This window comes from Sarcophilus harrisii, chromosome 4 (genome assembly GCF_902635505.1).
Source record: "Sarcophilus harrisii chromosome 4, mSarHar1.11, whole genome shotgun sequence".
Taxonomy (NCBI): Eukaryota; Metazoa; Chordata; class Mammalia; order Dasyuromorphia; family Dasyuridae; genus Sarcophilus; species Sarcophilus harrisii.
In genome coordinates, this window is record NC_045429.1 from 216,020,974 (window position 1) to 216,037,295 (window position 16,322).

At 34.8% G+C, this 16,322-nt stretch overlaps 1 protein-coding gene across 3 annotated transcripts in view; it reads left to right on the forward strand.

Moving 5' to 3' along the window:
- The first annotated feature begins 855 nt into the window (after positions 1-855).
- Positions 856-16,322, forward strand: part of MAP3K7 (mitogen-activated protein kinase kinase kinase 7) — a 77,281-nt gene continuing 61,814 nt past the window's right edge. For 2 of the 3 annotated variants that reach the window (XM_012549217.3, XM_023503113.2), the window contains exon 1: positions 856-1,133. In XM_012549217.3, the coding sequence (XP_012404671.1) occupies positions 1,014-1,133 (120 nt within the window). In that variant the 5' untranslated portion in view covers positions 856-1,013. The remainder of the gene's footprint in view (positions 1,134-16,322) is intronic. The other variant, XM_012549218.3, reaches the window with a different exon arrangement.

A 16,322-nucleotide genomic window follows, 5' to 3' on the forward strand; every position in this document is an offset into this window, starting at 1 on the left:
AAAACGTAACAGAAGTGAGTGCAAGGGATAATGTTGTAAAAAAAATTACCCTGTCATGGGCTCTGCCAATAAAAAGTTACTATAATAAAAAAAAAAAAAGAGAGAGAGAAAGAGAGAGCATCACTCAAAACTGAGAAGTATTTGAGGAACTATTGCTGCTGGCAGAGAAGGAGTCCGAAGCCCTTTACTGACTCCTTGGGCACAGAAGCACTAGCATAAGCTTACTTTGCATTAGACTGAGGGGCAGATGTTCGATAAAAAAAAAAAGTCACAGTCATTAAATGGAGTGCCTGTGGCGTCAGGAGCCGCAGCTCGAATTACGGGGGAAGGTCAAGGCGGGACACGCATGTTTATGGTGATGAGTCCAGCAATCCGCAGCGGGGAGGAAAGATGCCTTCCCGCAGGAGCGCAGCTTCCTACCCGCCGCCGCCGCCCCCCACCCACACAGAGGGCTCAAGGGGCGGGGTTAAGAAGTTCCTTCCCAAATTAGGGAGCGTACTCCGTTCGACTCAGTCCGCGATTCAAGACTTTCCGCTTTGTCCAGGAAAACACACCGCGACCGTTCCCCAGCGCAGCCAAGAGCAGCGCGTCGGTTCGCGCTTTTTATTCCGGCCGGCAGCCCAGCTCTCGCGGGATCTCCCAACTAGGGAGGCGGATCTGCAACCCAACACTAGGAGCACTTATGCTGAAGGTCAGATTAGAAGCGCCGCGCTCCGGCCGAGACTGTCTTTTCTTTTTATTGCCCCTAGGGCATAGCGCGCCGGGACCAAGGAGCAGAGCCCGACCGATACACCGCGGCCCCTTCTTCCGGTTTCAGAACGGAACCGGAAGGCCAGGAGGCGGGGCCTCTCTTCCCCGACCGGAAAACGCAGTAGAGCCTGAGCCGGGACACGGCCTCGGCCGCTACCCCAGCCACGGCTCCCCGGGCTCCCGGGTCCCCGGACTGTCGCTGTCCGGGCTGAAGGTCGGTCCGGACGAGTGTCGGGGAGGCCGCCTGGCTGCCGAGAGGCATCATGTCTACCGCCTCGGCTGCCTCCTCCTCCTCCTCCTCTTCGGCGGGTGAGATGATCGAGACCCCCTCGCAGGTCCTCAACTTCGAAGAAATCGACTATAAGGAGATCGAGGTTGAAGAGGTGAGTGGCGAGCTCTTTGTCCTTACACGCCTGCCGTAGACGGGGCTCCTTGGCTCTAGCCGGACTCGGCGGTGTGAGACGGGAGCTGCGGGAGCGGGGCCGCTGAGGTGGCGGGCGGGCAGGGCAGTTTTCGGCCATTGGGTCTTCGCCGCTCTCCTTGGCTTTGGGAAGACCCTGCCCTTTTCCGTTCCCTGAATAAGTTTGGCCCCAGCGTCTCGTTGCCTTCTGTAGGGATACTAGGGAATATTAGCGTCCATAATCGGCTTTCTTGAACAAAACTTCGTTTTCTTCTCTGTGAAGAATTTCTCAAAAGGACGGTGGTCAGCCCGTTTCCCGGTTCTGCTGTTTCCTCAGGCCCAATCCTAGGAAAGATCCAGTTTAAACTTTTAAGTCAGTCTAAAAGGAACCAATTTAAGTCAAATGACTTCGAGCTGAAAAGGACCGTGAGGTTGTCTAATCCAAACTTTTCATGATGTGGAAACTGAGGCCCAGAGAATTGTTCAGTGACTAGCAATATATATAGAAATAGCAGCAACGTTGGTTAGGGTTTGCACCAAACTTCTCTTTGACAGAAAATCTGAGAAAAAAAGCTAGAAGTAAGCTAGTAGTTAGTATTCTAGATTGTCGAGACTGAAGGAACCTTAAAGCCCATCTCATTTAAGCCTGTTATTTTATGGCACTTATTTTTTTTAAAAAAATAACCTTTTATTTACAGGATATATGCATGGGTGACTTTACAGCATTAACAATTGCCAAACCTCTTGTTCCAATTTTTCACCTCTTACCCTCCACCCCCTCCCCCAGATGGCAGGATGACCACTAGATGTTAAATATATTAAAATATAAATTAGATACACAATAAGTATACATGATATGGCACTTATTTCAAGGGAGAACTTGAGCAACGAGGAACTGAGAAGATAAATGATAGGAGATAATGCAGAGGCAGAGTCAGTATAGGTTAGAATGTTGATTTATTTACTTGGAGAAGGAAGAATTAAAAATGAGTGAGGTTACCCACAGAGAAAGGATATCTTTGATAGAAAACTTGGGTGGGGGAGGGGAGAAATTGGGAGTTGGACTTGGTTTAAAACTACATTTGTTACAAAGTAAGCTTTTAAATTAACTCTCCAACTATATTTGAAGTGTTTACACATTATTTGGCTGAGAAATAATTTAGTCTTTCTGAGGTTCTTTCCAGCTCTGTAAAACTAAGGTTAAACTATAGAGATTCAAAAATCCCTCTAATTAGGTTCTTTGGTTTTATATTAATCATGTTGACTACATTTCAGAAATGAATCTGTTCTGTAAGGTGAGATTTTGTTCTCTTAAATCAACTATGATCCTTCATGGTTGAATATAGAAAGGAAAAGAGCACAAAGTTATGCAAAGATGCTACATCATTTAGATTTGATCCCTCTTCTTCTCCAAAGAGCTAAGTTATTAGGAAACCTGAATTCATCTCTTAGTCACAGTTCTCCTTAATTTTTTTCTTCTAGAATGTAATAAACTTGATTCTTACTTTTTATCTAGCTAAGGGACAGATGTGATTGAAATTTAAACATATGCTAAATAAATGCAGTTTAGAAGAGAAGTAAAAACTGGTGTATATTTTGCCTACCTATCTTCATTAGTAAAGAGATTTTTCCCCCCTCACCAGGAAGGAGATCCTTACAGTTCTGAAAATAGTAGGTTCAACAAATTATGTGTTAAGAAAAAATTAAAAGAGAAATTTGTGGAAAGTTTTAAGGAAATTGACATCTGTCAACTCAACAGCTCCAAAAAATTATTTTTAGACAGAGTATTGTTCTTGAAAAGAGTACCAACTCTAAAGTTAGAGAATTTACTCTGGCTTCAATTCCTTTTTCCATGTGTGTGAACTTAGGACAAGTCTATTAACCTCCTTGAATCTCAGTTTCTTCATCTATAAAATAAATGTATTGCCATAGGGGGCCTCTAAGGTCCCCTTGCAGCTCTTAGGTATGTGATCATATGATTTTCCTGCATTAGAAGTATTTTAAAGAACCACATGTTTCCAGAGCTAACATATTTCCAGTTCTTAAATTACATATTCAACTTTTTAACTTTACAATACTTATTCTGTAGTAGTACTGTATAGTTAGCAACAGCATACCAATGTTTATATTATCATATACAAATGTTTATATTATCATATGTGAAAGAATATTTTTTCCATTTTATACATGTGAAGTACTTATTGAGGACGCCATGTCTTTCACATGTTATAACAAAACTGATCAGATTGTTATTTGCCAGAGGTCATAAAACCAGAAAGAATCTTATTTTGTGAACAAAGCATAGTAAAAATATGTTTTATTCATGTTGATTGGTAAAACTCAGAGAACCCTTAAGAAGAAATAGTACAATTTCATCATTATTTCTTTTTTTTAAATTCATTGTTATTTTAGAGGAATTTTTTAAAGTAAAAAATCAGTATCTTTTTACCTCATTGGGGCCCACCCACATTCTTACATTTTTGAGAAAAATGATTGTGCATCATATATAAAAATTATAACTTTTTTTTTAAAGCACTAATGTTTTATGTCTATAGATCAGGGCTTGTGTAAATGTCATAGTAAGTGGCAGAACTGGAATTTGTACCCAGATCTTATGACTATAAAATCTTGTATTCTGTTCTCACTACAGAATTTGTAATGAGACTTCCATAGAAAGGGGAAACATTCACAGACTGTTTTTTCTAAGAGTTATGCAATTTCTACTTTGTGTGCAGATTATACTAGAATTAAAAGACTTGGTTTGATAAAGAGGTTACATTCTAGTTGAAGAAATAAAACACATACATGAGGAACAATTGCTGGAGCTGTGCAGAACAAAGCCTCACAAAATCTTAAGAGTTGGAAGAGGTCAGAGATTATCTATTTAACTCATAACTGATAGGAATCCCCTATACCATCTGACCATCCATTGTCTGCTTGAAGACTACAAAAACTTTGTGAATTCCTATTACCGGAGTCAAATCTGTGACATGGCAGTCCAAAAAGCTTTCAGATCCTTAGAAAGCTTCCTTTGTCTTATCTCAGTGATTGACTGCAAGTGCATATAATGTAAACCAATCATTTCTATGTTGAGTGGATTCCTCATCATAATTCATCAAAGATTATATGCATAGAGTTTTGAATTGGATGTTGAAAAAGTGATGAAAAAGAATATGAAGGTCATTCCATGTGTAAAGAAGTTGAGAGGGCATACTGGAGACAGTAGATGAATTTAACGAAAACAGAAGTAGACATCAACAGACAGGATCAAGTGTTGGAGAACCTTTAATAATTTAGAATTTCTGAGTTTTGAAGCTTCCTATATTGAAACCAAAGTGTGATACTTAAGTATTGAGTAGAATTTATAAATAATCTACCTTATATACTCTTAGAGGAGTTTAGTTTCTGAATTACAGTGACTATTTAAAGTGATTTCAATTTATAAAGCAGCTCTAGAATATGGATCCTGAAGATAGCATGCCAAAGTTATACTATACAAATTCTGACACTTATATTAGTATCTTAATACTTTAGGAAGGGTCAGTAGAAGAATTTCCAAGTAAAGTAATTTATAGTGATTTTTTTTTGGTCATATGTTTTGTAATTTATTAAAATTAAATTTATAGCCAGAGGGGCTTTAAATTGGTAGCTGTTGATTTCATGTGGGATTATAGGTAGTCTTGACAGTAATATTAATTTGGTTTTCTTAAGAAATTATGAAATAATTTTGAAAAGGTTATCCCCTCCCCCCAAAAAAGCAGGTGTTTATGTAATATCTACTTAGTCTTAAGAGAGTACATAGATTTGTCTTTTTACTAATTTAAATACTACATATAATAACATGTGGATCAAAAGCCTTATGTATAATGACATATATAAAATAAAAGTTCTACTAAAAAATTCAAAGATTAGTACAGTTTCACATTTGTAATATCTGAGCTGTCTTGTCAGCAGATGGCAGTTCCACTCTGCCATATGTTTATTAATAGATTTTGAAGTTCTGAAATAGTTGGAGGCCCCTAGTCTTGAACTAATAAGTGTAATATCTTTGCTGCTGGTTCTTTATTCCAGATTTCTAGCCATAGAGATAGTTAATCAAATAGCCAGTATGCTCGTTCATATACTGTAGAAATCTGGTCCAAACAAAACTAAAAGCTCTTGTCACTAACTGCCAAATATATATATTGTTTTTCTGTAATTAAGAAGTATTTGACAAACAGTGGCAAATTTCAGGCAATAGTCTTTGAAATTTCTACTTAAAAATAAGATGGCATATATTTTTAAATTATTCCTCTAATTTGGAATGTTTTTTACACTAGAGAGAGTAAATTTATTTCAAATTTTTCATTGTGTGCCTTTTAGTTTATGCTAGTATCTACACAGAACTATGTATATTCTGGTTATCTGTTATAGTATTTTGTGGGGTTGTTTTGTTTGTTCAAGCATATCTAATTAAAGTGAATCAAGAACTTGATTTATCTCAAAGAGGAGAGAATCTTTTGGGGGAAAGTAAATATATGTTTCAGATTTTTTATGGTGATGATGACTGAATATTCAGACTAAGCATTCAAACTAACTGCTGCAGAGAGGATTTATAAAAGTAATGTGTGTCAAATGTGCTCAGTATGAAATTCAGAATCCCTTTTTTGACACAAATTTATACTTGGGCCAGAAAGTAATCATTTACCCCTTGGCATGATTTTTGTTGTTTTAATCAGTTGTCAGTAAAGTCTCAGTTTGACATTTTAAGGCATTATGTTCTAACAGACTACAACATTAGAAAGAAAACCAGTATGGTCATCTGGTTTTATATTTGGATGCGTTTACAAAACTGGTACAAACTGTCCATCATGTCTTTTTTAAGTCTTTTGGGGAAATAAATGGCACTCAGTCTAAAAATGCTAATTCTTGCTACAATCCTCCCTCCCCCTCCAAATTGCTATTTGAAATACTTTCCTAGAAGCATTAATTTCTCCTACACTAATCCAACATCTTTTACTGGATTACATGTCATACATCTACATTGGTGTTTGAATTAGTTCTAATTCCCGACTCTTAACACTTAATAATCTTGTGCCTGTGGATTCACATCACTTAAGTACTGTGAACCTCAGTTTTAATATTTATAATATATAACACTTGTATTATTTTTCACAGGATAGTTGTCAAGAAAATATGCCAGTGTTTTTTTCCATGATTTTGTTGATGACAAAGCAATTCAAAATGTTAAGACAAATTATTTTCTTCACAGCTGTTTTTCCACTCTTCCAGCAAAATCACACTTAAGAGTCATTCACTAAAGCTGCCTTGTATCCAGCCATATCTAATACTCTACTATAATAGATTTATCCAGAGATGCTGTATCCCTTCCACCTTCTTCTATGTATTATCCCTAACAAAAATGTCATCTATGGTCATTCTCTCTGTTAATGTGCCGTGCCCATTGCTCCTTGTTCTGGTTTCTGGGACCAAACAAACCAAATTCCTTCTTCCTTTTAACAGTCCTTCACAAACTTAAAAACGACTTCCATGTCCCTGTCTTCTCTAGGATAAACATCCTCATTTCCTTCAGTTGATTCACATACTATGTAATACCCTGTGCCTTTACCGTCCTGGTCAATGCCTTCTTGATGTCCTCTCTCAGTGTTCTCTTTAAAATTTGATACCCAAGATAGAGTACTATACTATCACCTTCTCTATTGTAGACACTTTGCCTTTTTGTTTTTTTAGTGAAATTAAATGTCATTTACTAATTATGAGGTTACATATGTAATACACGACTGAACTTGCAGACCTAGGGTTAAAAAACCCTAGGTCTTTAAAAAAAAAAAAAAAAAAACTTAGTGATGCTTTTTGTTTTCATATCATTGTTATGTCTAGATATATTATTCTTCTCCAAAATTGAATACTCTTCCCTTAAAAAAGAAAAATGGTTCAGCAAAAACAATTGATATGTATATGATAACACATACAACATTCTGTTCTCATAATCCCCAATTTTTTTTCCAGAATTCCAGATCTGAGCAAGGACTGTTTTTCTTATACCTTTGCAATTTAGCACTTATTGTATGTGGCACATACTAAGTGCTTAATAAAGCAGTTAGATAGCAAGATAAAGTACTGGAACTGGAAACAGGAAAAACTGAATTTATATCCTCCCTCTATCATCAACTAGCTGTGTGACCCTGAACAAGTCACTTAACCTGACTGCCTCAGTTTCTTTGTCTGCTAAATGGATCACATCTGCCTCATAGACTTGTTAGGATGAAGTGAGTTTTTAAAAAGTGTTTTGCAAACCTTAAAGTTGGATATGGGTGCGTGTTTGTGCGTGTGCGCACGCACGCACTGGCTATGATGATGTGTACTTTGTTGATTGAGTGATATAGCTATGTATTCAAGACTAGCTAAGGAAATTATTCCAGGGCATTTATACTTTTGGAGAGGCCGACTGAAATAATGAAAACAAAATTGGATATTTGGAATTAGAAGATTGGATTTGAAGCTTGACTCAGAACTGTTACACTTTTTAGGCTTTATATAAACATAATTTGTTAATATCTCCAGTTCTGTAAGCTCCATGTGGGCAAGGATCTTATATCTTTCTATACCTAGCACAGTGGGTAGTGTAATTATGTGGTTTGCCCAGGGTTACACAGCTAGTTAAATGCCTGAGGCTGTATTTGAACTTAGGTCTTTCTGATTATGGAACCAGTGTTCTACCCACTGTGCCACCTAGCTCCCTTGCTACTTAATAATTTGCTCACTTTTACTGATAAGGAAACAACTACTTCTTGAAGCATGCTACTATTATAGTGAAATCAATATTTTAGTAATGAATTGACAATTATGACTATATAACATAAGCAGCTTATTAATAGAAAAATTTCAAGAGCAAGTTAGAATCTGGCAGTCTGTTGAAATAAACAGAAGTAGAAGAATGATGTGAATGTGGAGTGCTTTTCTGTGAAAAACAAATTACTAGAAAATTAAAAGCTAAGTATATACCAAAGAACACTTCATTAGAGGTACAATACAAACACAAGAATTTCAACAACATTTATTTAGCCTATATTCTTATCAGGTACTATGCAAAGCAAGGAGTATACAAAAACAAAATGAAAAACACTCTTTGTCCTTGAGTACCTTATTATCCTACTGGGTGCAATAACCTGACCAGGAAGTAATATGCATATGTACATTTGTAATACCAAATAAGAGGAACTGAAGGAGCTAATAAGCCTGGATTTATCAGAACACTGATAAATTAAATCATTTGCAAGAGGAAATGGATTTCTCTGAGAATCCTATCATGCACATACCAAAGTTGCCATTGTCTCTGTAAGACAACCAGCTTTTGGCATTCCCATAATAGCCTATCTGTCTAATATCAATCTAAAAATGACTGATTGCATTTTTATGAATGTCTTTAGGTGTATATGTGCATGAGTATATGATGAATGAAACATCTTCTGTAATAAATTCTTGCTTAATAATAATTATTTGAAATTAAGAATTCTTTATCCTTTGGTGATTTTTAATTACTTTGGGAGTAGGGGAAAGGAGAGGAAGAAGATCGCCTATTTAACAAAGTTTTTCATCAATTCAACAAATAAATATGCATGCATATATGAAAAAAGGAAGAGAAAGAGAGAGAGAACAGAAGAAGCATATGTATGTCACTGTGCTGAGTACCAAAGAAGATAGATACAAAGGTAAATAAGACAAATTCTCTTCTCTCAAGGATCATCAATGGGTTATAAATTTAAATCTAAAAAGGACTTTAAAAATCATCTGATGCAGTCTCTTCAGTCCATCAGGAAGCATAAAAGTACCAGACCCTGCACAAGGTAGTGGAGAAACAAAGACAGCTGCAACAGCCATTGCCTTAAGAAGATTATGTTCTATTGGAGAAGATAGTGTATACATAAATAAGAATAAACAAGACAATTTGGGAGAATGTACATGGGAGAAGTACAGTTGTCTTGCCCAAAGTCACAAAGGTAGAAGAGAAAAGGAAGATTCAGGCTTTAAATTCAGGTCTTTTGACTTCAAATTAATGCTTTTTCTCCTCATAACACAATATTACTTCCCTTAGTGTCACATCTTAGTAACCAACTTTAGACATTTTAATTCATTTGCATTAACCAATGAGCAGTCTTAGAAAATTCCTTTTCTTTTCCATTAATTTTTGTCCAAATGTATGTCTTTATTTCAAACTTTTCATTGTGGATATGTTTATTCATTTATAGATATAAATACTTATTGGAGGATAAAATAGCAAGTTAGGGCTTTTTTCTCAAATTTTCCTGTTGTGATCAATACTAGTAGTACTATGGTGTTCACTTTTTAAAGTAGTCGTTATGATTTCACCACTCTCAAAAAAGAAAAAGCAGTTGTATATATAAATGTAGTCATTGATTCACTTGCCTTTATCTTCTTTTGTGCATGTGACTAAAATTTTCAAAAATTCATGAAATCTATCTTTTGGCATATTCTCACATGCATGTAAACAAGCAGTTAGACTTAAAGCAATAAGACAAATAAACTATTCTTTAAGGGATCTATTATTGTAATTGCTTACACTAATAATTCACTATCTCAAAATTGATAAAAGATTCAAAATGACATGAGAACTAATTATATTAAATATATTTCCTTTGTTTGACACATTATTTTAAGCTCCATAAATCTTACTAGTATGACCAGCTTCTAACTAGTAGGAGGGGGAAATAATCACTCCTGATGTTATCAGAATTAACCCACTTCAAAACCATACAGACAAACTCTGCAAGTATTTAAATCAAATTCAGTGGTTTATGATAAATATGATTAAATTGATGTGATCAGTGCCTCCAGCATACCAAATAGTAACCCCTCCATGCCCTAACAGAAATCCTTAATAAATTGTTAGGGAAAAAAATTCAACCTTTTTTTTTTTAATCTCTGTGAATTTTATCTAGATTTGTTTTTAGAAAGTATACTCAAAGCCATTGCAACTTTGTAGAATCTAGCAGACCTTGCATCTCTGATTTAGCTTTTAAAAACCTAGGTTCACTACTATACCATGATGAGGAATCAGCAAAATATATATGATTTTTTTGTTGGTAATGCTGTTAAGAAAGATTATAGTTAATGATTTAGTGTGGACTCAGGTTGGGAAAAAAAATTGTATGTTTAATATATTTATTAAATATATTACATATATTTAAGATGCTTTATTCTTTTCAACATATCCTTCCTTATCTTTAATTACTAAAAAACATTAACATTCTTACTTAATGTCAATTTGTTCTTCAGCAAACATTTTGTGAAGTGGATATAAAAGAAAAATCTTTAAATTTCTATAGTTACTGTGTAACTGCTATGTACCCACCAGGTAAGGAAAAAACATAGCAGAGAAATTGATCTCTTTCCTTGGAATATTCAGTCTAATTAGGGGAACCAAATGTGCCACTTTAAGTAAGGAATAAAATAAATATGTGATAATATGATCCAGAAGATATGAACTTATAAAAATAAGAGTGTAACTGATAAAACAGAATGGTGAGAGAAGTTTCTTACAAAAAGTTAGGATCTCTTTTGTCTTATATCCCAAGAAGCATGATCCAACAGAGAAGGGTATTTCATACCAAAGATCAGTATGAGAAACAGCAAGAAAATTGGACTAAAAGACTCTTGGAAGACAGAAAGGAAACAGTCTGGGAAATAACTAGAGATTAGGTAGAGGAATGTTGTTGGGGGAGGAGTAGAGGATTGGTTAGTTGATGAAGGACTTTGAATGCTTGGTTGAAGAATTTAGATTTGATCCAGTAGACAGGAGCCACTGTATGTTCTTGAAAGAGGGAATGATGTCATTCAACAGTTTATGAAAGATGATCCCAGAGTTATATGCTAAATGAACTGAAGGGAGGAAAATGGAGAAAGGAAGGCCAATAAAAGGTTCTTATTTCTTATATAACATTTTATTTTAGGTATAGTTAAAAATATTATTTTGGATTTTAACAATATGACATTTAAATTTTGCGTTATTGATCAAAGTGTGGACTTTATCAACTGGCAAATATTTCTTAGATACAGAGGCATAACAGGTTCAATTCAAGATATCCTCACTAGATTTTTTTAATGTTTAAAGACAAAATCCCATCTATAAAAAACCAGTTTGTTTTTTTTTCTTATCAAATTGAAAGCTGTTCTTCTAACAAAATATTTAACTTTAAGATCTCCAAATTGGAACTTTCTCCAGTGATGAATTCCTTTCCTCCTGTATTTAATTTGGTTCACAGGATAGAAGCCTTGGAATCTTTAAACTTTCCATGACTTAATTGTGAGTATCAGAATCTCAAAGAACCCCTTAATGCATGGAATGAAATAAAATTGACCTTTTTACTTACAATCTTTTATAGCACTATAATTTCATCTATAAAGACCACTTTATTATTGTGAATTACAATGACTTCCCATTCCTCCACCTCATAGTATATAGTCCATATTTGACAGTGAATGTTTTATTCTTCACCTACAATCCATTGTTTCTCTGCTAAGAGGAAGGAGGCTTGTTTCTCTGTCAGAAGTCAAATAATTAGTCACTGCATTGATCAGTGTGTTGATGATGTCTGCCATTGTTATTTTGTTTCATGATATTATGGTTCTGTATATTGTTGTAGTTCTGCTTACTTTGTCTTTTTTTTTCATCATAAGTCACCATTTTTTTAGATATCCCTCAATTGATTGGTAGCCAATTTGCTTCCAGTTCAAAGATGCCACTGTAAATTTTTTTGTATGTATGTAACTTTTCCCTTAATTTTTAGTCTCCTTGTAGTTTTTCCTTAATAGTGGTATCATTGAGTCAGAGTATAAAAAGTCATGTAACTCTCTAGAATAATTCCTAATTGTTTTCCAGAAGAGTTGGATAGTTTATAAATTGATCAACTCTCTTTTAATATCTGTCTTCCCACAGACCCTCTAACATTTCCATTTTCATATCTGATAGTTGTGAAGGAAAATTTCAGCCATATTCATTTACTTTCTTATTCTTAAGTAATTTGAAGGATTCTTTCATATTGTTAAGTTTTCATTTCTTTTTTAGAACTGATATCCTTAGACCACTTTGCTATTGGAGAGTGGCTTTTATTTTATTTTATTAGATCTCTATTAAAATAAAGGATCATTAAAATCTAATACATCCTTTCATAAGAAATTGAGCAAAATTTGATGAACTGTAAAAACCCGGGTACAAATTCAATTATTTTTTGTTGACCTTAAACTATTTCCAGGTACTACTACTTCATTGACTTTTCTTTTCTATGGAAGAAAAATTTTGATACCCTTTGTGTCTCCCATTCATAGCTGTATTACCTACCTTTAACTATCAATTTACATTTTGGAGGGAGGAATCTAATTGCCTTCTGACTCTTCTTTTTTTATCTGAGATCATCCTATTCTACTGCCTGTCCTGAGTTTCCTCCTGTATTGGTTGAAAACACTTATTCAATACCAAAACCTCCAATATGCCTTCTTATGATTAAACAGATGGAAAAGGGGAAACCATATTCATATTCATTTACTGTAATTCTCTTTCAGTCAGAGAGAACTTACTTGCCTTCTATACCACTCTTGTTTTGTTCTTCCTTCTTTTTAACAGTTTTCAGTTAATGCAGCTAGCTGATTTCCAGGTTTCTCTTCTAGTTTCTACCGCCTGGCTTTCTGCCACACAAATGACTGGTTTATAATTACAAATAGCTCTTATTCATGCACAAACACATTTATACACTGTAACTTTTAAGTATTACCTGGTTTGTGGTTTTGGTTTTGGTTTTTTTATCACTGTTTAAATTTAATTGCTGTTTTCTCTTCACTACTTGACACTCATGGGGTTACATATCACATTTCTAAAGCATATATGCCTGTAAAAGTAAAATGTGTATCATCTGTATATATATATATATATATATATTTACGATAGTATTTAATTTAAAAACAAAAGCAAAAAAAAAATGATCTAGAAATGTTTTATACAAATATCTCTAGATACTTTTACCAGAATGAAAAAAGCTTAATTGTGACATTCCTCCCACATTTTACCAAAGTGCAATTGGGGGTAACTTTTAAAAATTAAAATAGCTATAGAAACATTTGGGAAATTAGTCTGTTTTAGAAACATTTTACTTAAATAGGCCAAAGACTTCAAATTCCAGAATAAATGCACTTCTGTTATGTTATGAAGATCTTTTTCTTATGGACTTATAAAAAATACGTCATATCATATGACATCATATCATATAAAAGTTGGAGGCTTTTTCATAGAACCACAGAATTTCTTATTTGGGAGGAATCCTAATGCCAACTAATCTTACCTGTATCCAAAGAACAGTCTCCACTGTGATACACAGAAAAACTATTCATTTGCTTGATGACCTCTGATGGCATAGAATTCCCCTACTTATCAAAGCAGTACCTTTAACTTTTGAGTAGCTTTAATTATTAAAAGTGTTTTCTATATATTGGATCCAAATTTGCCTCTCCCTCCATTTTACCAAAAGCTGGTCCCATTGTGATCCTGGGGGGGAGGGGGGGATCATTTTCTTCAACTGTAAAAATAGGGGTGATATAGCACCATTTTTTCAGAGTTGTTGTGAAGAGAAAATGAAATATTTGTAAAGTGGGAGCTCAGTGCCAAGCGTATAATAGGCACTTACTAAGTTCTTGTTTCCTTCCTTACTTCTCTTCCAAGCAATTTCATTACCATTTCATGGTAGATCATGAAGCATTCTTGGTGAAGCCGTGGCAGTTCTTTGCAATGTTTTAGTTTTGGATATTCATATTGATTAGTCATTTTTTTATTATAGCTTTTTATTTACAAGATATATGCATGGGTAATTTTTCAGCATTGACAGTTGCAAAACCTTTTGTTCCCATTTTTCCCCTACTTCCTCCCCATCCCCTCCCCCAGATGACAGGTAGACCAATACATGTTAAATATATTAAAGCATATGTTAAATACAATATATGTATATATGTCCATATAGTTATTTTGCTGCACAAAAAGAAATGGACTTTGAAATAGTGAACAATTAACCTGTGAAGGAAATCAAAACTCATTTCCATGAGTTCTTTAGCTGGGCTTAGCTAGTTCAATTCATTACTGCTCTATTGGAACTGATTTGTTTCATCTCATTGTTGAAGAGGACCACAACATCAGAAATGATCATCATATAATGTTGTTGTTGAAGTATATAATGATCTCCCGGTCCTGCTCATTTCACTTAACATCAGTTTATGTAAGTCTCTCCAGGCCTTTCTGAATTCATCCTGCTGGTCATTTGTTACAGAACAATAATATTCCATAGCATTCATATACCACAATTTATTCAGCCATTCTCTGATTGAGGAGTATCCACTTAGTTTCCAGTTTCTGGCCACTACAAAGAGGGCTGTCACAAACATTTTTGCACATACAGGTCCCTTTCCCTTCTTTAAGATCTCTTTGGGATATAAGCCTAGTAATAACACTGCTGGATCAAAGGCTATGCACAGTTTGATAACTTTTTGAGCATAGTTCCAAATTGCTTTCCAGAATGGCTGGATGTATTCACAATTCCACCAACAATGTATCAGTGTCCCAGTTCTCCCACATCCCCTCCAACATTCCACATTATCTTTCCCTGTCATTCTAGCCAATCTGACAGGTGTGTAGTGACATCTCAGAGTTGTCTTAATTTGCATTTTTCTGATTAATAATGGATTAGTCATTTCTTTAATACTTTCTATAATTTTCCCAATAATAGAAGTCAAGGTCACTGGCCTATGGTTTACAAATTTCATTTTCTTTTTTACTTGAAAATCATGTATTCTGCCCTTTTCCTGTCCTCTCTCATTGCCTACAACTTTTAACTGTCACTTGCATCAGTTTAGCAATCATACCCAAAAGTTCTTTAAGTACCTAATTCATATATGCCAGGTCATTTTACTTCATCAAGAGGTATCAAGTGCTCTCTTATTGTTTTTTCATCTATCTTGAGAATCCACTCCTTGTTAGTCATTTTTGTTCTGTTTTTCCAGTTAAAAGGACATTCTCTTTGTCAGAGAAAAGAAGCAAACAGAAAATACAAGTTCCTGACATTTAAGGGAGGAAGAGAGTTTAGAAGTCATCCTGACCAACCACATCCTTTTGCAAAGGAGGAAATTGAGGACTAGGAAGATTATGTGACTTACTCAAGATCCCACAAGTAAGCAGCACAGCTGCTATTTAAATGCCAAAAATTTCTGATAAGAGATTCTTCATGTGGTTTTACTCTTATATCCTTCATAATTGAATACACCTAGGAATTCATAGTAACCATAGTAAACCATAACTTTAATAAGTATGGGAAAATATTGAATATAGACAGACGGCTTATCCTTATCCATTTTATTTTTGCTTTTTAATAGTTTTCATTTCTGTAATCACATTTGTATACTTGTGTACAAGTTCTTGTTGGGCATTTACTTTCTTCCTGAAAGAAACTATATTATACAGATAGTTTGTATCACTCCAATCCTTCTCTAGTTCCTCCTATGAGTTTGCTTGTATTTATATTCCCTACCCTTAACGCAGTGTTTAATGGATACTGCATAATAACATTTAAAAACATTTTTTTTCATTCATTCTTCTGCTCTCCCTTTTCCCGTTCCACTGCCCTTTTCCTTTTTTAAATAAAATTATAACTCTGGATCTGTAATGATACTTTACAGAACTTTTACTCCAGCATCCTTATTTTATACATTATAAAATTTGAGGTCTAGAAAGAATAAGTGACATGTCCTGAGTCAGACAAGAGCTAAGAGGCAGATTGATCCAAGTTTTCTGACTCCAAATCCAGAATTCTTCATCATCACCTGTTGACGTAAAGTTTCTCATTTTTTGTAATCAAGATCTTTGATTCATTCATTTTGTGTCTCATACATTGTTGTATCATATCTAATTCTTCATGGTCTTATATACCCTACTGTGCTAGTACTTGTCCATGTGATTTAGATACTGGAGTGGTTTGCCATTTCTTTCTCCAGTAGATTAAGGCAAACAGGTTAAATAACTTGTCCAGAGTCATATAGCTAGTGTCTGAAGCAGCATAGAACTTGGGTCTACCTAACTGGAAGCCCGGTACTCTATCCACTGAACCACCTACCTTCCTTG